The sequence below is a fragment of the Juglans regia genome, chromosome 5 (assembly GCF_001411555.2).
Source record: "Juglans regia cultivar Chandler chromosome 5, Walnut 2.0, whole genome shotgun sequence".
NCBI classification, from domain to species: domain Eukaryota; kingdom Viridiplantae; phylum Streptophyta; class Magnoliopsida; order Fagales; family Juglandaceae; genus Juglans; species Juglans regia.
In genome coordinates this window covers 9,802,666-9,822,275 of record NC_049905.1, presented here as the reverse complement: position 1 = coordinate 9,822,275, position 19,610 = coordinate 9,802,666, and the positions used below count along the sequence as shown (strand labels likewise).

Genomic DNA, 19,610 nt, shown 5'->3' with positions numbered 1-19,610 from the left:
TAAGTGTAATTTTTGTTTCGGTATCATATAAAAAATATCATATACAATAAAAAATATTTTGTTATAACATAAAAAATTAAAATATATATAAATCGGTCCGATTTAATATTAAAAAAATATTTAATCGATTTAAAAAATATTAAAATCAATATCGGACCAAACTATCCGATCGGTCCGATCCGGTTTACCGTTGTTGTTTTTTTTTTCACCTTGGCAGTTAGCATTGCAGAGGGAAACTGAAACCCAATCCAAAGAACTTCCCCAAATAAACGTGACCCAACGCTCCAACACTCCCCACTGAGACGAGAGAGGGAGAGGGAGAGGGAGAGGGAGTTTCAGATCTGAAATCAGATCCTCAGGTCAACAAGCAGTTTCCGGTAGGTTCTTGGGAAAATAATTTGATAGAGGAATTGTATTATAGGTTGGTTCATGGACAACTTGCCGCCCATGGATCTGATGCGCTCCGAGAAGATGAGCTTTGTCCAGCTCATCATCCCCGTCGAGTCCGCTCACCGGGCCGTCTCTTACCTTGGAGAACTCGGTCTCCTCCAATTCCGAGACGTAAGTTTTGACTCCGATCCCGACTTTTGCTAGATTTCGCATTGGCATTTTTGTTGCTGTTTCTGAGAGATTTGAGGAAGCATGGAATGATGTTTAATTTGAGTGTTAGAGGTTTCGTTGGTTTTGATTTTTGGGTTCAGTTCGGGTTTTGAGATTCAGCAGAACGGGACTTGTAATTGCTTCTCTTTCCTGATTTTCTTTTAATTTATTTCATTTAAGAAATGGCCATTATTGAGTAAATGCTGACAAGCGTGATATGGGTATAGAGTCTGGCCTTGAGTTTCTTAAAGTTGCTGACGCTTGAATTCGAGTAAGTCCTGACTAGATTTAAGTTGCCTTTCTTACATGATAGTCTTAGGACATTGAATTGCAATTTTCCTCTTCTGGCATAAGCCTATCAAATATTTCCATTTTTTTTTCTTAGTTTCCATTTGTCGCTTAAACTCCAAGTTAGAAAAATATCCGTGGGATACTGGAAAACGCAAATTTGAAAGCAAATTTTTAATATTTTGTTTGCTGCCCTATAAAGCTTAACAGTTTTGGGCCTTTAGGATCAAGGTCGTGGTCATATTGAAAGGAAATGATGCTCTAATCAGGTAATTAATAATCACGTACTCATTCTCGTATTTTTTTTCTTGGCAGTTAAATGCGGACAAAAGCCCTTTCCAACGAATGTTTGTTAATCAGGTATCTTCTTCTTATCAACTACAACTACTACTCATCGAAAAGTTGATTAGGACTACTACTGTAATCTACATGCTGACCATAAAGTTTTTCTGAAGTAATAGTTTCTTTATTTTTCTTGGCAATTAAAAGAATTGAACATGATTTTAGTTGCATATGTATTATTTTGTTTTTTTATCAGCAGTTTCATGATTATTATCTTCTAAAGACATCTGATGCTACCAGTTATGAGTGTGTCGTACAGACATATTGGTAATTCAGTGAATAGAATCTGGAAGGCATGCTAGTTTTTTGTTTTATTGGTAAACAAAAATTTATTGATCATAAGAATAGGCAAAAGATCAGGTGGTGTGCTAGTTTTTACATGCTTGTTGTTGATGTTACACTAGTGAACTAGTAGATGTAAGCATCTCTTTTTTTTTTTATAAGTAAAAGAAGTATCTATTAATCCAATCAACTGTCAATTACAAAGTCAGAATATGCCCTATTTATGTAGGAGCATTAAAAACTAAGAAGTCATGAAAATCCATGCCATTAAAGTCCACAACAATGGTCCAAGTACAAAGAGTCCTAAAAAATAACATTTTTAGCTCTGCCATAGATCTCTATTTGTCTTCAAAAATCCTCTCATTGCGTTCCTGTCACAAACACCACATAATACAGATAAGAATCATCTTCCAAACCGCTTTGATCTGTCGCACACCTCGAATTGAGGTCTAGCAAGCCAAAACATCCAACACGGTTTTCGGCATAACCCCCGCTATGTCCATTCTGTTAAACACCTCATCCCATATAGTCCTGGCTACCTCACAATGTAAAAGTAAATGATTCACCGATTCACCCCCTCTTTTACACATGCAACACCAGTCTGCAATAATTATCCTCATTTTTCTCAAATTATGCGTAGTGAGAATCTTTCCTAATGACGCTGTCCACACAAAGAAAGAAGCTTTAGGAGGAGCCTTATTGCGCCAAAACTTTCTCTAAGGAAACTGTATCTCAAGAACTTGTGTGAGTACCTTGTAGAAGGAACGAATAGTGAACACCCCTTTCCTTGCTGGACTCCACCACAGATCATCTTCATGCTGGATATTTGGACGACAAGAATACAAGAGACTATAAAAATCTACAAAGCTTCCCATCTCCCAATCCTGTGCCGCCCGGTTGAAGTTGATATTCCAGTGAATGTTCCTAGCTGCCACTTCCAAAACCTCTCCATGGTAGCCAAACCGGGCAGAGACAGAGGTGAAATATTTCTCTTATTCTTCTCGGAACCCCGAGTGTACACACAGGAAAGACCACAATAAAACCACTTTGTTTCCAAAGTGGGTGCACTCAGAGACAGAGAAGTTGGTACTAACCCAAGCAGAGCAAAGCAGAACAGAGACAGAGTCAGATACAAAATCAGTACACCATGCCAAAGGTTTTCAAATGCCATATCAAAAAAAAAAAAATAAATAAAGTACCAAAACATATTCAGATCATTCTCACAAACTGAAAACAAAAGTCGAAACATCTTTCTAAATCAATGCACAATTTTTTTCATATTTTTGATATTGCTCTTTTTCAGATTTCAGAGACAACATGATAAAATATAGCTTATGTCTACACAATGCATGAAAGAAACATTTTTCTCTCTTTTTCATACAGATTTCATGAGTAATGCAAATAAACAACCGAGGTTGGTTTTTCTCAAGTTCTCATTTCATCACAAAATATGCAAAGTTTTTAGAAAGTCAATCTCAGTCTTAATAATTCATGTAAAGTCTAGCATAGGAACCCCGCTTACCTGACTCCTGCAGTGTATTATCTATGCCTTGAATTCGACCTCTAATAATCTTGTCACCTATTGATAGAAAACGAATATACACTGAATGTTAAATGACCATTGACACAACTTCAATCTAAATACTTAAAACTCATGAGTCCAAACCATATTTCAGCAAAATAACTAAACTCAAACAGCCAAATAATAATCTGGACAGCCCACACTTCAACAAAAAATACCATATACCAACTTCAATATTGACCTATACACCCACCAAAACCAACGTCCACTCAAATAATCAATAAATCAAACCCATTTCAGCAGCCCATAACTCCAAGCAACAACCAACAACTCAACCAAAACAGCACTACATATTAAACGTTTTTCTCCGTTCACAACTCCACAAAAGAAAATCCAACACTTCTAAATGTTAATCGGCACCCAACAAGACCCACTACTATTTATTTCTAAAGCACAAATCCAACAAAACAAATTTTATTCCTCCTACACACATAGACAGGTGACTAAGAAAGTTTACAACAAGATCTTCATGTCCCTTGAATTTAAATCCTCAAATACATATGCAACCTAAGCTAAAATCCTTCAATGTACCTTTGCAAAGAGATCTCGGTGAATTTTTCTTCATGTCTCTTTTTCTGGGATATATACCTCTTGAACTTATGTCTGCAACTAAGTAATTCTGGTGAATTTGCTGAAGTCATTAACCACCTTGATATTATTTCGTGTTGTTTTCTATATTTGAGAATGATCTTAACTCTACTTGACACCTTTTCCAAAGGTGAAGCGGTGTGCAGAGATGTCAAGAAAGCTACGATTCTTTAAGGATCAGATTAGTAAAGCCGGTCTACTATCTTCTGCACGTCCTGTTACGCAACCAGATGTTGAGCTGGAAGAGTTAGAGGTTATTTTCTGATTGCTGTTCCTGTTCTACTGTGATTTTTTATTTATTTATATTCTTGCTAGTCTTCGCCTTCAGTTATTTTTTTTGGTTCAGTCTGAGCATGGAGCCCTAATTTGAAGGCACTGAATGGGTACCACCTGATGTAAGGAATGCTCCCCATGCATGTGTATTATATGTTCTTTCTCTGATTCCAGATACAACTCATGGAGCACGAGAATGAGTTAATTGAGATGAATGCTAATAGTGAGAAACTTCGGCAATCATACAATGAGCTCCTAGAGTTCAAGATAGTATTGCAAAAGGTAAATTTATTGGCTTACCCATACAGACACCCCACTTATATATCGACAGAGTAGTAGGTATGTACTAGGTGATCCTATCCATTGTGGCCTATGCCAGGCTATGTTCAACCTCATTTTTAACTATATTTCTACTTATTTTTTTATAAGTAAAACAAATAAATGTTTGAGTTTTAAAATTATAGTTAATTATTTTAACAATAATATTTCCCAACTTCACTTATTCAAGAGAAAAGTAAAACAATTCCCAACTACAAAGGAAGTTTATATTTAACAACCACAAATTTTGGAATCTTCTTCTTAATATAGGTTAGTTTTCATTCAATTTCATTGTTCTACTGGTTATGTCCTAGTACTATAATTTAAGATCTTTGTATATTCCATCTGGTTCTTTAATGTTTTTTTGTAACCTCTCACATTCTGAAAAGCTGTTTTTATTTTTGAGAAGTCATATATGAATTTTACATTTGAAATCTAATGTCAAATGTTTTTTCCCTATACCTTCTCATATATAGATTTTGTTTGGACAATTTCAGGCAGCCGGCTTTCTTGTATCAAGTGGTACTCATGCAGTTTCAGAAAGAGAATTAGATGAGAATGTATACTCAAATGATGACTATGTTGACACAGCATCCCTACTTGAGCAGGTACTTGTTCATTAGGCCTTAAAATGCTTGATATGTTGTGTAGAGCAGAAATTATTACTATGGTTGAATTTATCCTAGTATTCCTTTGACAGGAGATGAGACCTGGAATATCAGGCCAATCTGGTTTGAGGTTTATTAGTGGGATTATATCCAAATCCAAGGTTCTTAGATTTGAAAGGATGTTGTTTCGTGCTACGAGGGGAAATATGCTTTTCAATCAGGCACCAGCTGATGAAGAGATCATGGATCCCGTATCAAGCGAAATGGTTTTCTTCCTTCTCATTACTGTTGATTACTTTGATGTTTGTTGTTCCCCTTGATTCTGTTAGCTGCAATTGAAATTCTTGGTAATTGGATCTTTCTATCCATGTCCCTTTTTTACTATCCTGGTTTATTATGTTCTTTTTGGAAAGAAGTGATTGGATCTTCTTGTGCAGCCCTTCTAATTCCTCTGAGTTGACCTTTGCAGGTTGAGAAAACAGTATTTGTAGTCTTTTTTTCAGGTGAGCAAGCAAAATCAAAGATTCTTAAAATTTGCGAAGCATTTGGGGCAAATTTCTACCCTGTTCCCGAGGACATAACCAAGCAGAGGCAAATAACTAGAGAAGTAAGTAGTCTGATGAAGATGTTCACTCTATAGATTGCCATATCTTGGGAAAAAGTTTGAAACTCGTAGTGGCATTCTTGCTGTTTCTTTACCAAGGAAGTCTTCTTATTCAGTGTCAGTTTTAATTGAGTATACCCATTTTGTAAATGATTTGCTCTTTATTCTGTCAAAATATTCAGACCCTCAAGTTTTTATCAAATGATATTATTCAGGATTGTTTTTGGAGTTATTTATTTCAGTGGAACTCAACTTTCTTCTTGCCTTAATTATCATCTAATGTTGCTTATATTGGTAATTTTTTACTACTATTGTATCGGGTGTATTAGTTTGGCTAAAAGTTCAAGTGTTTTGTTACAGGTTTCATTACGCCTTGATGAATTGGAGGCAACTTTGGATGCTGGGATCCGTCATCGAAATAAGGCCCTTGCTTCTATAGGTGTCCACCTGGTGAAATGGATAAGCATGGTAAGCTTCCAAGCCTTTAGCTACATTTGGATTCAAAATCATCATTGAAGATTTTTAGAGTTTTTATTCTAATTTTCTTATTGTGTTTTACTTTCAACCTAAACATATTTTAACACAAAAAGTCTCAAAATACTTTTCATCTAATCATCTCCCTCGTTTTTTGTGACAAAGAAACACAAACCAAAACAGCTTTCAGACAAAAAAAATGACAAAATTGTTCTTCTCAACCATATTTTCAATGGGCCCCACTTGCTTCAAACCCAATTCAAAGCCTATTAAAAATATTTCTCAATCCTAACATATTTTCGATGACCCATCACTCTCAAAATGCCCCACAAAGAGCCTATCTCAAACTTTTTCACAAAGATTTCAGAAACTTTCTGAAAAATATTTAATCCTGCAAACCATTTATGTCATGTTTGCTGTCTGTAGTGATCCTGTGGAATATGCGAACTGATATGTGATGGCTGCATGAGTATGATTTAGCATTATTGAGGTACCAGTGATTATTTGATGCTTCCCATACTTTCCCAGGTGAGAAGGGAGAAAGCTGTATATGATACTCTGAGTATGCTAAATTTTGATGTTACAAAAAAATGTCTTGTTGGAGAGGGATGGTGCCCCATATTTGCAAAAGCTCAGGTAACTTGTTCTGATTTCTCATGATATTGATTTCTATTTTTGGTTAAATATATGCTTCCCAGCTACTTGAATCTTTTTTGACTTGTTGACAATCTTGCAAGCTTAATTATTGTTATTTTATTTTTTGGAAAAAAAATGATTCAACAGCTTCAGGCTGCACTCCAACGTGCAACATTTGATAGCAATTCACAAGTAGGCATAATATTTCATGTGATGGATGCTGCGGAATCACCTCCTACATATTTCAGAACCAACAAATTTACAAATGCATTTCAGGAAATTGTGGATGCATATGGGTGAGTAAAAAATGATACTTATCAATGAGGGAAGGCCTGAATTTAGCTACTATCATTTATACTGGACAGTTCTTTTCCTTTTTGATTGAGACCTAATGAAACGATTTGTTTGACAGTGTTGCAAGATATCAGGAATCAAATCCGTCGGTTTACACTGTCATTACATTTCCATTCCTTTTTGCTGTGATGTTTGGGGATTGGGGTCATGGAATATGCTTACTCTTGGGAGCTTTAGTTCTTATAGCTCGTGAAAGCAAGCTTGGTACACAGGTATGTTCTTTCATGAGTTAAACAGAAGGTACTTTTTGAGAAGAAACTATATCTGGCTAGTATTATGAATTATGTCCTTCAGTGAAAGGAAAACTTTTTTTTGATAAGTAAACGATTGTATTAATAGAATAAGCATAGCCCAAGTACACAAGATGGTATACAAGAGGAAACACCTATCTAGGATGGAGAAAAGGAAACTAGAAAATCATGAAGGTCTAAACCATTAAAATCTATAGCTATGGCCCATAGGAATAACATTCTAACAAAAAAAGATCTAAGATCCTCAAATGATCGCTCCTTGTCTTCAAACATCCTGCCATTTCACTCTTTCCATAAGCACCATAGAAGACAAATAGGAACCATCTTCCACATGACTTTAATTTGTGGAATACCTCCTAGATTTGTCCAACAAGCCAAGAGTGCCTCCACTATGGCGGGCATAACCCACACTAACTCTAATTTGCTGAACACCTCAACCCATCACGCTCTAGCAACATCACAATGCAGTAGAAGACGATCCACAGTTTCACCGCTCTTCTTACACATGTAGCACCAGTCTATTATGATCACCTCATGTCTTTGCAAATTCTCTGTCGTCAAGATCTTGTCAAGTGAAGTTGTCCATGCAAAGAAAGTCGCTTTGGGAGGCGCCTTATTACCCCAGATCCTCTTCCATGGAAACTGAGTGTTTTGCACCTGTGTGAGAGACTTATAGAACAATCGAACCGAGAATGTGCCTTTACCTGTAGGTACCCACCAATCTTATCATTTCCTTGGATGCTCAGTCTCACAGAATACAGAAATCGAAAGAAATCCTCAAAACTACCAACTTCCCAGTCCTGGGCAGCCCTACTAAAGATGTTGTTCCACTGTATTTGATCCCCAACTATCACCATAAAATCAGTCACTGAAGCTTCTTTCTCACATGCAATCTTGAATACTGAGGGGAATAAATCTTTTAGTGTATTATTTCCACACTATATATCGCTCCAAAATTTTATTCTAGAACCATCTCCCAACACAAGTCTAGTATGACGATAGAACACCTCCCATCCCCGACTAATATGCTTCCAAATCCCCACTCCGTGAGGCCCATTTACCTCTCTACTACACCAACCCCCCCCCCCCCTCCCCCAACACACACTTCCATATTTACAATCAATCACCAACTTCCATAGAACTTTCGGTTCCGTATTATATCACCACAACCATTTCCCAAGTAATGCCCTATTGAAAATCGTTAGATTTCTAATACCCAACCCTCCCAAGGGAAGTGGAACAGATACCTTAGGCCGTGCCACTCCAAAGGAAGCGCCTGTACAATTTCCAATCTGGAGCACCACACTTGCTAGAATTGGGAATAGAGATAAAAAATACGTTGGTAGATTAGAGAGAGTACTTTTGATTAAATTGATCCTGCCCTCTTTCGACAAATACAGTCTCTTCCAATCAGCCAATCTACGTTCGATCTTCTCGATCACTATATCCCATATTGTTACAGTCCTTGGGGTAGCCCTTACGGTCCCCAGGTAATTCATAGGTAGGGCAAACACCTTGCATCCTAGAGTGTTAGCCAATTGTCTGATATTACGAACATTACCAACTGGCACCAATTTTGGGTTTTCAAGTTTCACTTTTAAACTCGATGTCGCTTCAAAAGCAAAGTAGGAGCGCCCTCAGTGCCCGCAATCAGTTTTGTTCTGTCTCACAGAATATAAGCGTATCATCGCAAATAACAAATGAGAAATGTTAATAATAACCCTAGTGGGGTCACCAATCGAGAATCCAGCCATGAAACCACTGCAAACGAACGCCGAAGTCATTCTGCTCAGTGCCTCCATAACAATGACAAAAAGTAGTGGAGACAGTGGATCCCCTTGTCTCAAACTACGAGAACTGTTGAAGAAGCCAATTGGACTCCCATTTACCAGCATAGAGAATCTCGTTGTTGATATGCACCATCTAAACCACGAGCCCCATCTCTCCCCAAAACCACACCTCCCAAGCAAGTAGAGTTGGAAATTCCAATTAACATGATCATATGCCTTCTCCATATCTAACTTACATAGGATCCCCGAGTTACCAGATTTTTGTCCGCTATTTAGACACTCATTGGCAATGAGGACTGAATCTAGAATTTTTCTTCCTCGTACAAATGTGTTTAGGGGTTTTGTTATAATCTTCCTCCAACACCTCCCCTAATCGGTTTGCAAGCACCTTAGAGATGATCTTATACACCCCACTCACAAGACTAATGGGCTGAAAATCTTTGACCTCCGATGCTCCAATCTTCTTAGGAATTAGTGCTATAAATGTGGCGTTAAGGCTCTTTTCAAATTTTCCAGCTATGAATAGATCCTAAAACACCTTCATTAAATCGCCTTTCACCACTTTCAGCAAGTTTGGAAGAATCCCATATAAAATCCATCCGGCCCAAGTGCTTTGTCTTTGGCCATTTTCCTCACCACATCATGAACCTCCATCTCCTCAAAGGGCCTCTCCAACCTTGAGACATCCTGTGGGTCAATAGAATCAAAAGCTAAACCATCGAGTTTTGGCTGCCATCCCATTTTTTCTCTAAGTGTTCAAAGAAACCAACAACATGATCTCTAATTACAAGGGCCTCAGTACATGCTACACTCTATATTCAGCATCTCTATAGTGTTGGTTCTCCTGTGAGAATTGGCCACTCTATGAAAGAATTTTGTACTTAGATCCCCTTCTTTCAACCACAAGGATCTAGATTTTTGGCGCCACAAAATCTCTTCCAGCAAAATAACCCTCTCTAATGCAGTAACCACCCCTGACTTTCGAGATGTTTCTTCCAAGGAAAGAGCCAGGCCCTCCTGTGTCCTCTCTAGCTCCTGAAGCTCTTCCAATATGGACTTCTTTTGTTTCCCTATATTGCCAAAAGATTGTGTTCCAAATCTTCAAGTCATTTTTTAAAACTTTTAGTTTACCTACAAGAATGAAACTAGGGGTTCCATCAAATTGATACGAGGACCGCCATTGCCAAACCCTATCCACAAAACCTTCAGTCTTCAGCCACATATTTTCGAATTTAAAATACCGACGTCCTCATTGGATACCACCACAATCAAGCAAAATAGGAAAATGATCCAAGCACAAACGAGACAGCCCTTTGACATACTTCCTGATACTAGAAATCCGAGGCTACTAGAAATCTGTCCAATCTAGACCACGTATGATTATTAGACGACATGAATGCCCCTCCCATGAGAGGGATGTCCACTAGATAGATTCAAGTTGAAAATAAATTCTGAAAATTCTGTCTTTGCCGGTCGCATTCTATTATCTCCTAAGCGTTCACTTGGAAATCTTACAACATTAAAGTCACCACCTATACACCATGATAGTTCCCACTAGCTATGTACTCCAACTAATTCTTCCCATAACATACTTCTATTGCTGTCCAAGTTTGGCCCGTAAATACCAACAAAGGCCCACATAAAGTTATCTTCCACACTTCTAAAAGAACATGCCACTATTTACTCCCTTATATAGCAATGTTTTGAATACCGTACCAGATGCCGTACTGGTCAAGACACTAGAACGAAATATTTCAATATCGGTACCGTTTCGAGATAGTCGATTATGAATAAATTATATATATAAATTATATTCCAAAATAATAGTCTATATATGAATAAATTATATATAAATACATATATATAAATTATAAATAGCCTAGTCTGAATTGAGAGTAAAAAAATAAGCTTGTAGTTTGAAAAAATGAAAAAAAAAAATACAGGCCGAAATATAGGCCGGTACGGCTGATATTTGGCCGGTACGAAACATATATGATACCTGTACCGGCCCAGTGGCCGGTACGGAAAATACAGGCCGCACCGGCCGTTACGGTACGAGATTAAAAACAATGCTATAAAGTCCTCCACTCTTTTATCCCACATCACTAATACACCTCTTGAAGCCTCATCAGCTACAAGATAAGCCCAATCCACATATGTACAGCTCCAAATACTTAGAACAATTATTCTTGTAACATATTTCAATTTGGTTTCTTGTAAGCATATGATGTCCGCCCTCTACTCATGAAGCAAATTTTTGATAGGAATACATTTATTTGTCTCGTTAAGTCCTCAAACATTCCAAGAAACAATTTTAGGCTTCATAAAACAGGAACTATTCCCTTCCCTTTAGATCTTTCTCGACTTGCACTGCCCTCATAATTAAGAGACCACGTTAGCCTCTTTAGCTTCCTCTATTTTTTAGAAACTGATATTTTAAGATCAACATGACCAGCTTCAATGGCTGTAAGCAATGCCATAAATTGCTCCTCAAAACCTTCACACTCCATCCCTACACAATATTGAATTTCCTTTACCTTCTGCAGAACTCAATCTGAAACATCAGATTGATATGGAAGCATACAGTTAAGAGGTATGGGTTCCCCCTCCCTGTTAGCCCATTGCGAAACCAGTGGCATCCTCAGCTCACCCTCCTCAGAAAAATTCCCATACTCCCATTCTAAAGGACCCAGTAAAGGTATAAGGCTCCTAGGAGACCCTTCATCTGCACCTACGTCCCTTGTTTCCTCCAAAAATAGGTCTCAGGTATCATCCATTTGCTGCGTAGCCTTCGCCGGAGTGGATAACTTCGGAGGAGCGGTGGCAGCCTCCTCCTTGTCACTCGTCAGCGTTATCTGGCTCATATGCGCCGGAGATCCAACATGCAGGTACTCATCAGCGTTATCTGGCTCTCCCGCCATCGCCTTCACCCTCTATGGCTCCGTCGAAGACTCCTTAGCCTGTCTCATGGTTGACGAAGCTTTTACCAGCGAGGATACCAAACTCCCGCCTGTTGAGGGCCCATGGTCATCCCTTGGCCTAATTCGCCACAAGGTTCTTTCATTTTTTTAAGAGCAATGCTACACAACCTCCCTAACCTCCACACACTATATTTTTTAAAATTTTGAAATTTTTTAATATTTTTTATGAGTTTATTCTTTTTAAACTAATTCAATTCTTCTATTCTTTATTCATATATTAAATATTTGATAAAAGAAAAAAATTAAAATTAAAAAAAGTGTGGTGTGTAGAGGTTGTGTGAATAGTAGGAGGTTGTGTAGATTTTTTCTTTTTTTAATCTCTCTAGAGTTTTAGGAATATTATAGGCTTATTAAAATACAGCCGGTCATATTATGATTCAGTAGTCATACTTATGTTAAAAATATGCTACAAGCTCAGCTGTGTTAGTCATAGCCACCACAAGACCATCATCAGCACTGATCTACACATCTATGGTGCTGCCACTGGTACTGTTCTGCTCCATTTGGTTAGAGTTTATTTAATAAAAGGAACATGTTTCCCATGTGGGTATTAATAACTTAGAAGCTAGGGGTTGGGTCAAGTAGCAAGGGCCTTGGTCTTGGGGTGTGCTCCTCCCAAGTCTAAGGTTCAAACCCTTGGGTGCAAACAATTTCTAAGGGCCATGTCCCATCGGTGTAAAGGTCAATGATTTACCTGATCCATGTGATGTGGGTGCATTACACAGGTCTGGGGTTTGACTGGGAAAAGACATGTTGCATTTGCATGGTCTCCGTGATTCCTCATCATCAAAAATAACTTAAGAACCACAGCTATAGTAGCAGGAAGGGGAATGCTGTTCTGGAGATTTGTATTACTGGAAAACTATTAATCCTCTCCCACTCTGATGAATGATATCTGTTTTTTGAGAGAAACACTAGAAAATTAATGATATTAAAAAAAATTTAATGCTGCTAAACCGTTTCCTCAATGAATGATGTTGATGGTGATTTTTCATACTCAAATACGTGAAATATCCATCTGGTCTTATTATTTTAAGGATGTGCAAATTTGCTATAAGAAAACTGAGTGTATTTGAACTAGGAAATTTATGTGTTAACCATGTGAATATCATTTCCTAATTTCATGCATGCTTGCTGCAGAAACTTGGTAGCTTTATGGAGATGCTATATGGTGGGCGCTATGTACTTCTTTTGATGTCGCTATTTTCCATTTACTGTGGGTTGATTTACAATGAATTCTTCTCTGTACCTTATCACATTTTTGGTCCATCTGCTTATAAATGCCGAGATACCACATGCAGGTATGTGTATCTATCTCTCTCAAATATCTGAATAAATCAACATTCTGGGTGTTGGTTGTTAATATTCTTGTTCTTCAACCTATATTTTCTAATGCATTTTATCATTGGCATCCTGCCTAAGCGTTTGACTTCTTAAATGGAATCTATGTTGAAATTTTTGAATTTGGATCAATCTTGGGCAAAATCTATCATTGTTAGTTTTGGTTAGCTCTCTCTCTCTCATGTTCAAAAGAGTGGCCAATCCTGCCATCCCATGTAAGACCCCCACCGTATCGCTGTCAAACGTTCCCACTGGGATGCCATTTTCTGGCTACTCAGGGATGAAATGTTCCTACTTGTATTTTAATCATTTAGGATTCTCCAAGTTCCGTTGTTAGCATGGGTTCTCTGTTTGATTTTCTGTGGGTTCTAAGCTCTTTAAGCTGTTGACAAAGGAGGACCTCTAGGTCCTAAGACTCACTCCGAGGAGTAGGAAGGTAGCTAGAACAATTTGTTTTTGGCGGAGTTAGTATGAGTGTGCTGTTGGCCACCATGAAACCTGTTATTCAGGCTGAAACAATGTCAAAGTTTGTGAAAACTTCTTATGTCGGGAACATGGCATACCTGCTGCAAGGCTGTGCCAATTGCTATGGTAGTAATTTGCCACTGCAGACTATGGGATAGCGGTTGAGTGGGATTCTTAGTGTTCCGGATGGGAAAGGTGGGAAGGGGTGGATATGTAATAATAAAATTTCTTTTACTTATTAAAAAAAGTCTCACCAGAGAGCTCAACAGAGCATTTTTTTTTTCTTATTATTTCTTGGTCATTAGTATTATTTATTTTACTTATAAAATAAAGAAGAAAAGAATTTTCCATTGTTTTTTAATTGTTGCTGTGCATCTTATTTTTGTGAGAAACAGGGCTTGTAGATTTTTTTTTTTTTTTTGGGTTTCTGTGCTTGTGGAGTTTAATGGTCTGGAAATACTTTAGTCTTCTCTCTTCCCCCGTTCTCCTACCCCCCCACCCCCCAAAGGAGCCAACTTTGGTAAGTGATATATGTTCTTAATGAGCTGGAACTGGCCAATGTATGCGGATAAATCTTTTAATTCTGGCAATTTTTGGGAAAAGAAGTGGTGGAAATGGTGGTGGTTAATTTGTTAAGCTTAGTACAGGTTTTGTTAACCGTCATACTGTTGGATCTATTGATGTTGACTTCAATGCCAAATAACTAGATGGTGCTGTCAGTTTCATTAACTTGCTGTCTCTAATTTTATAGCCATCTTTCCTCTATTTCTGAGAGATTTTTGTTGAGAGCAAGTCTGAATTTTCATTAGATATTTTGTTGGTTCTTTTACATGGGGATCTGAATTTTTTCTGATATGTCTCTTGGTTCAATGCTATGAATTGTCAACTGCAGTGTAGTTTAATCTTCTACAGGGATTTTTAAGTACCATTAAGTTCAGTACTGGGAAATGACCGTAATTTAAGTTTGATAGCTTCTCAGAGACCATTAATTTAATAAAAAAGCAAGATTTAATGCTTTTCATATTTGTTTATCATTCAATTTCCTCATATTTATGGTCTATTTTGAAAAGTTATTCTCAATTATTAGGCATCTCATGCATTCTTTTGCATTATCTTTATTTTTTGGTACCCGCCTCGTGAATTTATGCAAGTCAGCTCTTTTATGCAATGAGTGTAGATGTTCAGAATGTCTTCCAAGTAGAAGTTTGGTTATGCAGCTCTCTGATTTTGTTTTCATTTTTTTTTACCAGTGAAGCAAAAACCACTGGCTTAGTTAAATACCAAGATCCATATCCATTTGGTGTGGATCCCAGTTGGCGTGGAAGTCGTTCAGAGCTGCCTTTTTTGAATTCTCTGAAAATGAAGATGTCTATTTTGTTGGGTGTGGCCCAGATGAACATGGGAATCATATTAAGTTACTTCAATGCACGCTTTTTTGGCAGTTCGCTGGATATAAGGTCTGCATCCTCTCTCTCTCTCTCTCTCTCTCTCTCTCCTCTCTCTCTCTCGTCAAACTTATTTTTCATCTTGTTGATAGGTACCAGTTTGTGCCACAGATCATATTTCTTAACAGCCTTTTTGGGTATCTTTCACTTCTTATCATCATAAAGTGGTGCACTGGTTCTCAGGCAGACCTCTATCATGTAATGATTTACATGTTTCTGAGTCCCACTGAGGATCTTGGTGAGAATCAGTTATTTTGGGGCCAAAGACCTCTACAGGCATGATCTCCACTATCTCGTAACTCTGTACTTAATGATTTTTCTATTTTTCTATTTTTCTATATGGTAATTAATCTAAACTTTTGCAGATAATATTGTTGCTTTTGGCTATGATCGCAGTTCCATGGATGCTTTTTCCGAAACCTTTTATTTTGAAGAGGCTTCATACAGAGGTGCTATAATTTTCTACTTGCCTTAAATCTATTTTCTGCTCAAAAAATTAGCCTTCACCCTGCACTTGAAGTAATTTGAGTGTTGCTTTTGGCATCTAGAACCACATAGTATAAAAATTATTGATTCATTATTCTGCTTTCCTAAAAGATTTCTCTTGTTTCCTTTTAATAGTGGATATTTTCAACCTGTTTTTCTTATTGTAACACCAGATCATTCCAATGGTAAACTGAATGCATTTTTTATATGTAAACTGAATACATTACCATAAAATTTCTATTATGTGTGGTAGGCTGGCTTTTGTCAAAATTGTTCTTATGAGCATTTCTTAGTAGTTCAGAAATACGCGTGTATGAATGGTTATGAAATTCCTTTTTTTTGTAAGTGAATGGTAATGAAATTCCTTTGATGTAAAAGCTGTTTTTACATCCCTCAACTATTGGGCCTAGCTCTACATCCACTTTTGGACTAGATAATCATATCATGCTCCTCATGTGCACCCAGATTCGAATGAATATGCTATTATCTAGCAACCAGGAACTCTTTTTCATAAACTTTACATCGGAGTCCTGATGTTTGAGCTAATTTCTTTGATGTAAAAGTTGTTCTTACATCTTTCAACTTCTGGCTAGGTGCTTTCTCTTGTATACGTTCCATGTAGGCTAGGCCTTATCATCCTTCATCAATAAAGTTTTTGTTTACTTATTAAAAAAATTCTTTTAACTACTGGGCCCATTTCTTCTCCCACTTTTTGATTCGATACCCACCATTAATTAATATGCCATAGAAGTTAGAACTCTCTATTGGGGTTTGGAATTCCTCTTTGTTTGATTCAATGTAGTACATGAAAGTATGAGAGTGGTTCTTTTATATAATGGCAATATGTGAATCCGTAAACTTTTGAGGAGCCGTAGGAATGACTTGTTTTACACTAGATTTAAGCATAACTTCAAAAGGGAGTGGGAATCTCAGGAGCACTTCCAGATGGACAAATAGGATTAGTGGTGAATGGGGGTTTCCAATAGCCTGCCTTATATTCATCAACCTGTGAATCCTCGTATATGTGTAGTCATCATCTATGTGGAAAATATGAACTTAAAGGAACTATCAGTGAAAAAGAAGGAAAATATGTATTTTTGGACACATCTGATAACTTTATCAGGAGAGTAAAAAGTGTATGAAATTTTCTTCTTATGTCATATTAATTTCACCTATTAAGCATCCTTGAGTGCTAGAAAAGCTATGAATTCATTTGTGAAAAATGCTTGGCATGTCTCCACTATTTATAAGTTGTCAAATTCAATCTTTATGATCCTTTGCTGATTTGTGGACCTAAAATCTATTTGAATCTAGTATTTTACTCGTTTGTGTCTGTACAATAGCTGTAATTGAGGGGGGAATTACATTTGGAAGAATTGAAACTTGATCTTTCTTCATGATATTGCCAGAGATTTCAAGGTCGGACCTATGGAATACTTGGTACCTCTGAGACGGATCTTGAGGTGGAACCCGATTCTGCAAGGCAACATCATGAGGACTTTAATTTTAGTGAGGTCTTTGTGCACCAAATGATACACTCCATTGAGTTCGTTCTGGGTGCAGTGTCAAATACAGCATCCTATCTTCGACTTTGGGCTTTAAGGTTCAGCCACAATTTTCCTCACAATTATTTTCTTTCTTCCATATGAACTGAATTGCCTAATTGATATCTATTGCTGCTATTACAGCTTAGCACACTCAGAATTGTCAACCGTTTTCTATGAGAAAGTCCTCCTGCTTGCCTGGGGGTGAGTTTTAATTTTTATAAATGTTGCAGGACGCACTATCCTCTTGCCTTGTGGGAATCTCGGGGTTGGGGGGAGGTCCGGAATGTGAGGCTGAAAATCCACCTAAGATTTGGGAGCATGGGGCATTTAAATTAATTTGAAAAAAAAATGATCTTATATATGCCAATACTTGGCTAAGGAGTCTTCAGGTCTACATTAAGGGCATGTTTGGACACTTGGTCTCAAAATTTTGTGAATAATAATAAATGGTTTGAGTGAAGATGTTTTATTGGATTTTGGAAAAGGAGAGAGAAAAAGTTGAATAAAAATATTATAAAGTTGAATAAAACATTTTCACTTAAACCATTTCACTATTATTCACAGAATTTTGAGACAAAATATTATAAAGTTAAAATTTGTTTAAAAATAATTTTTTAATATTATTTTTTTTTAAGTTTTTGAAAGTTATATTGATTTTTGTGTTTGAATAATGACTAGGTAATGATTAGATGAAAAATTGAAGTTTTGAAATTGAAAAGTGTTTTGTGTTTGAGAATGAAATTGTGAGAAGTTTTGATAATTTTGAGAATTCTCACTGTCCAAACATGCCCTAACTCTCTAATCCTAAATGCCTTGGTTTTGGGAGTATGCTCCCCCATGTCTAAGGATCAAGCCCTTGGGTGCAAAGGATTTCTAGGGGCCATGTCCCATCAATAAAAAGCTGATGTTACCTGATTAGTGTGATGTGGGAGCGTTACATGGGTCTGGAGTTTAACCGAGTTAAAGACATGTTGTGTTTGCATGGTCTCTGGGGTTCCTTCTTGTCAAATAAAGATCTACATTGCCTCTCCACATTTACCTTGCAGCTATGTCCCTAATTGTGCTCCTGAATTCCCTTAGAAACCATTAAGCTATAACATGATTTTGTTGTTTATTCATTCTCCCAGTTGTTGACAGACCAGACCATACATGAAATATGAAATATCTTTAAGACAGGAGTGGTTTCCATAATAGAGGTTTCCTTTCCTTGTTGGATGCTCAATCTCTTATAACAGTTTCGAAGTAATTTACTGTGTTTTCTTATGGATTTCGATTTGTAAATATATCCGTCTTTTCAAATTAACAGTTTCAAAACTCAGTTGAAAACTGTTATTACCTATTGTACTTGCTGCTGGTGTTGCTGTTCTTTTATGAGTGGGGTTACCATTGAGGATGGTTATGACAGGTATGACAACCTCGTCATCCGGTTAGTGGGACTAGCAGTATTTGCCTTTGCTACTGCCTTTATACTACTAATGATGGAAACTCTCAGTGCTTTTCTTCATGCCCTGCGTCTTCATTGGGTGGAATTTCAAAACAAGTTTTATCACGGTGATGGGTACAAGTTCAGACCTTTCTCTTTTGCCACCTTAACCGAGGATGAGGACTAGTTCATCCACCTATATATCATTTTGCTTTAAGGTTCTGAAAAAGAGGCTGGACCATCTTCAAAGAAAGAAGCTGCCCAGCTTGGACATTGATCTTATTTTGGCTGGCAAAAATTGGTGCTGCTTTTCTCAAACACTACCTGATTTTGACATACAACTACAATTCCTGTCCCGTATGCCTTGAATATGTTGGCATAAAGGGGTTCTGCTTGCAGTGATTACCTTCCTTCAAGAGATATGTGTTCTCTGTTCTTTTTCTCTTGAGATAGATTTTTTTTTTCAATTTTTCGGGGCGGGCGGTGTAGATGCCATGTTGTAAAGCGGAGCTCGGATTAGATGTAGCATTTCTTGATTTTGGTTAAGTAGGTAGATTTACAAAATTTTATACACACAAAAGCAAATGTGGATTTTGTTGGGAATTGATCCTTTTTCCTTTTGTATTTGTAAATTTTTTTCAATGTAATGGCTAACCACAATTTTACAGTCTCATTTTTGTAAGATGTAACCAAATATGGCTGATGAGAATAATTATTCTTTAGAGAAACCCAGGATAATTCCATCAGCAGCTCCAACAAGGTTGATATTGAAGAATATAAATCATACAAGTTACCATATATTTAAAGTAATGATTCGTGTGTTTTACTGTTCTTATTGATTGCTTTCCATCATATCCAAACTTTGATTCATGGTTTAGAATTATTTAGACGATTATGAATGTTCATTTTGCAGGCCCAACTTCAATATGTGG

The 19,610-nt window shown here is 37.1% G+C and overlaps 1 protein-coding gene across 1 annotated transcript; it reads left to right on the top strand.

The window, feature by feature from the left end:
- Window positions 1-229: 229 nt before the first annotated feature.
- LOC108988584 (V-type proton ATPase subunit a1-like) lies at window positions 230-19,490 on the top strand. Its single transcript, XM_018961897.2, has 18 exons — window positions 230-561; window positions 1,204-1,248; window positions 3,813-3,935; window positions 4,130-4,237; window positions 4,771-4,881; window positions 4,974-5,147; window positions 5,351-5,488; window positions 5,846-5,953; window positions 6,488-6,595; window positions 6,743-6,891; window positions 7,008-7,161; window positions 13,112-13,272; window positions 15,028-15,234; window positions 15,315-15,498; window positions 15,588-15,671; window positions 17,118-17,311; window positions 17,397-17,456; window positions 18,661-19,490. Exons 1-18 carry the CDS (start codon window positions 430-432, stop codon window positions 18,863-18,865), a joined length of 2,445 nt encoding a protein of 814 aa, XP_018817442.1. The 5' UTR covers window positions 230-429; the 3' UTR covers window positions 18,866-19,490.
- The last annotated feature ends 120 nt before the right edge of the window (window positions 19,491-19,610 follow it).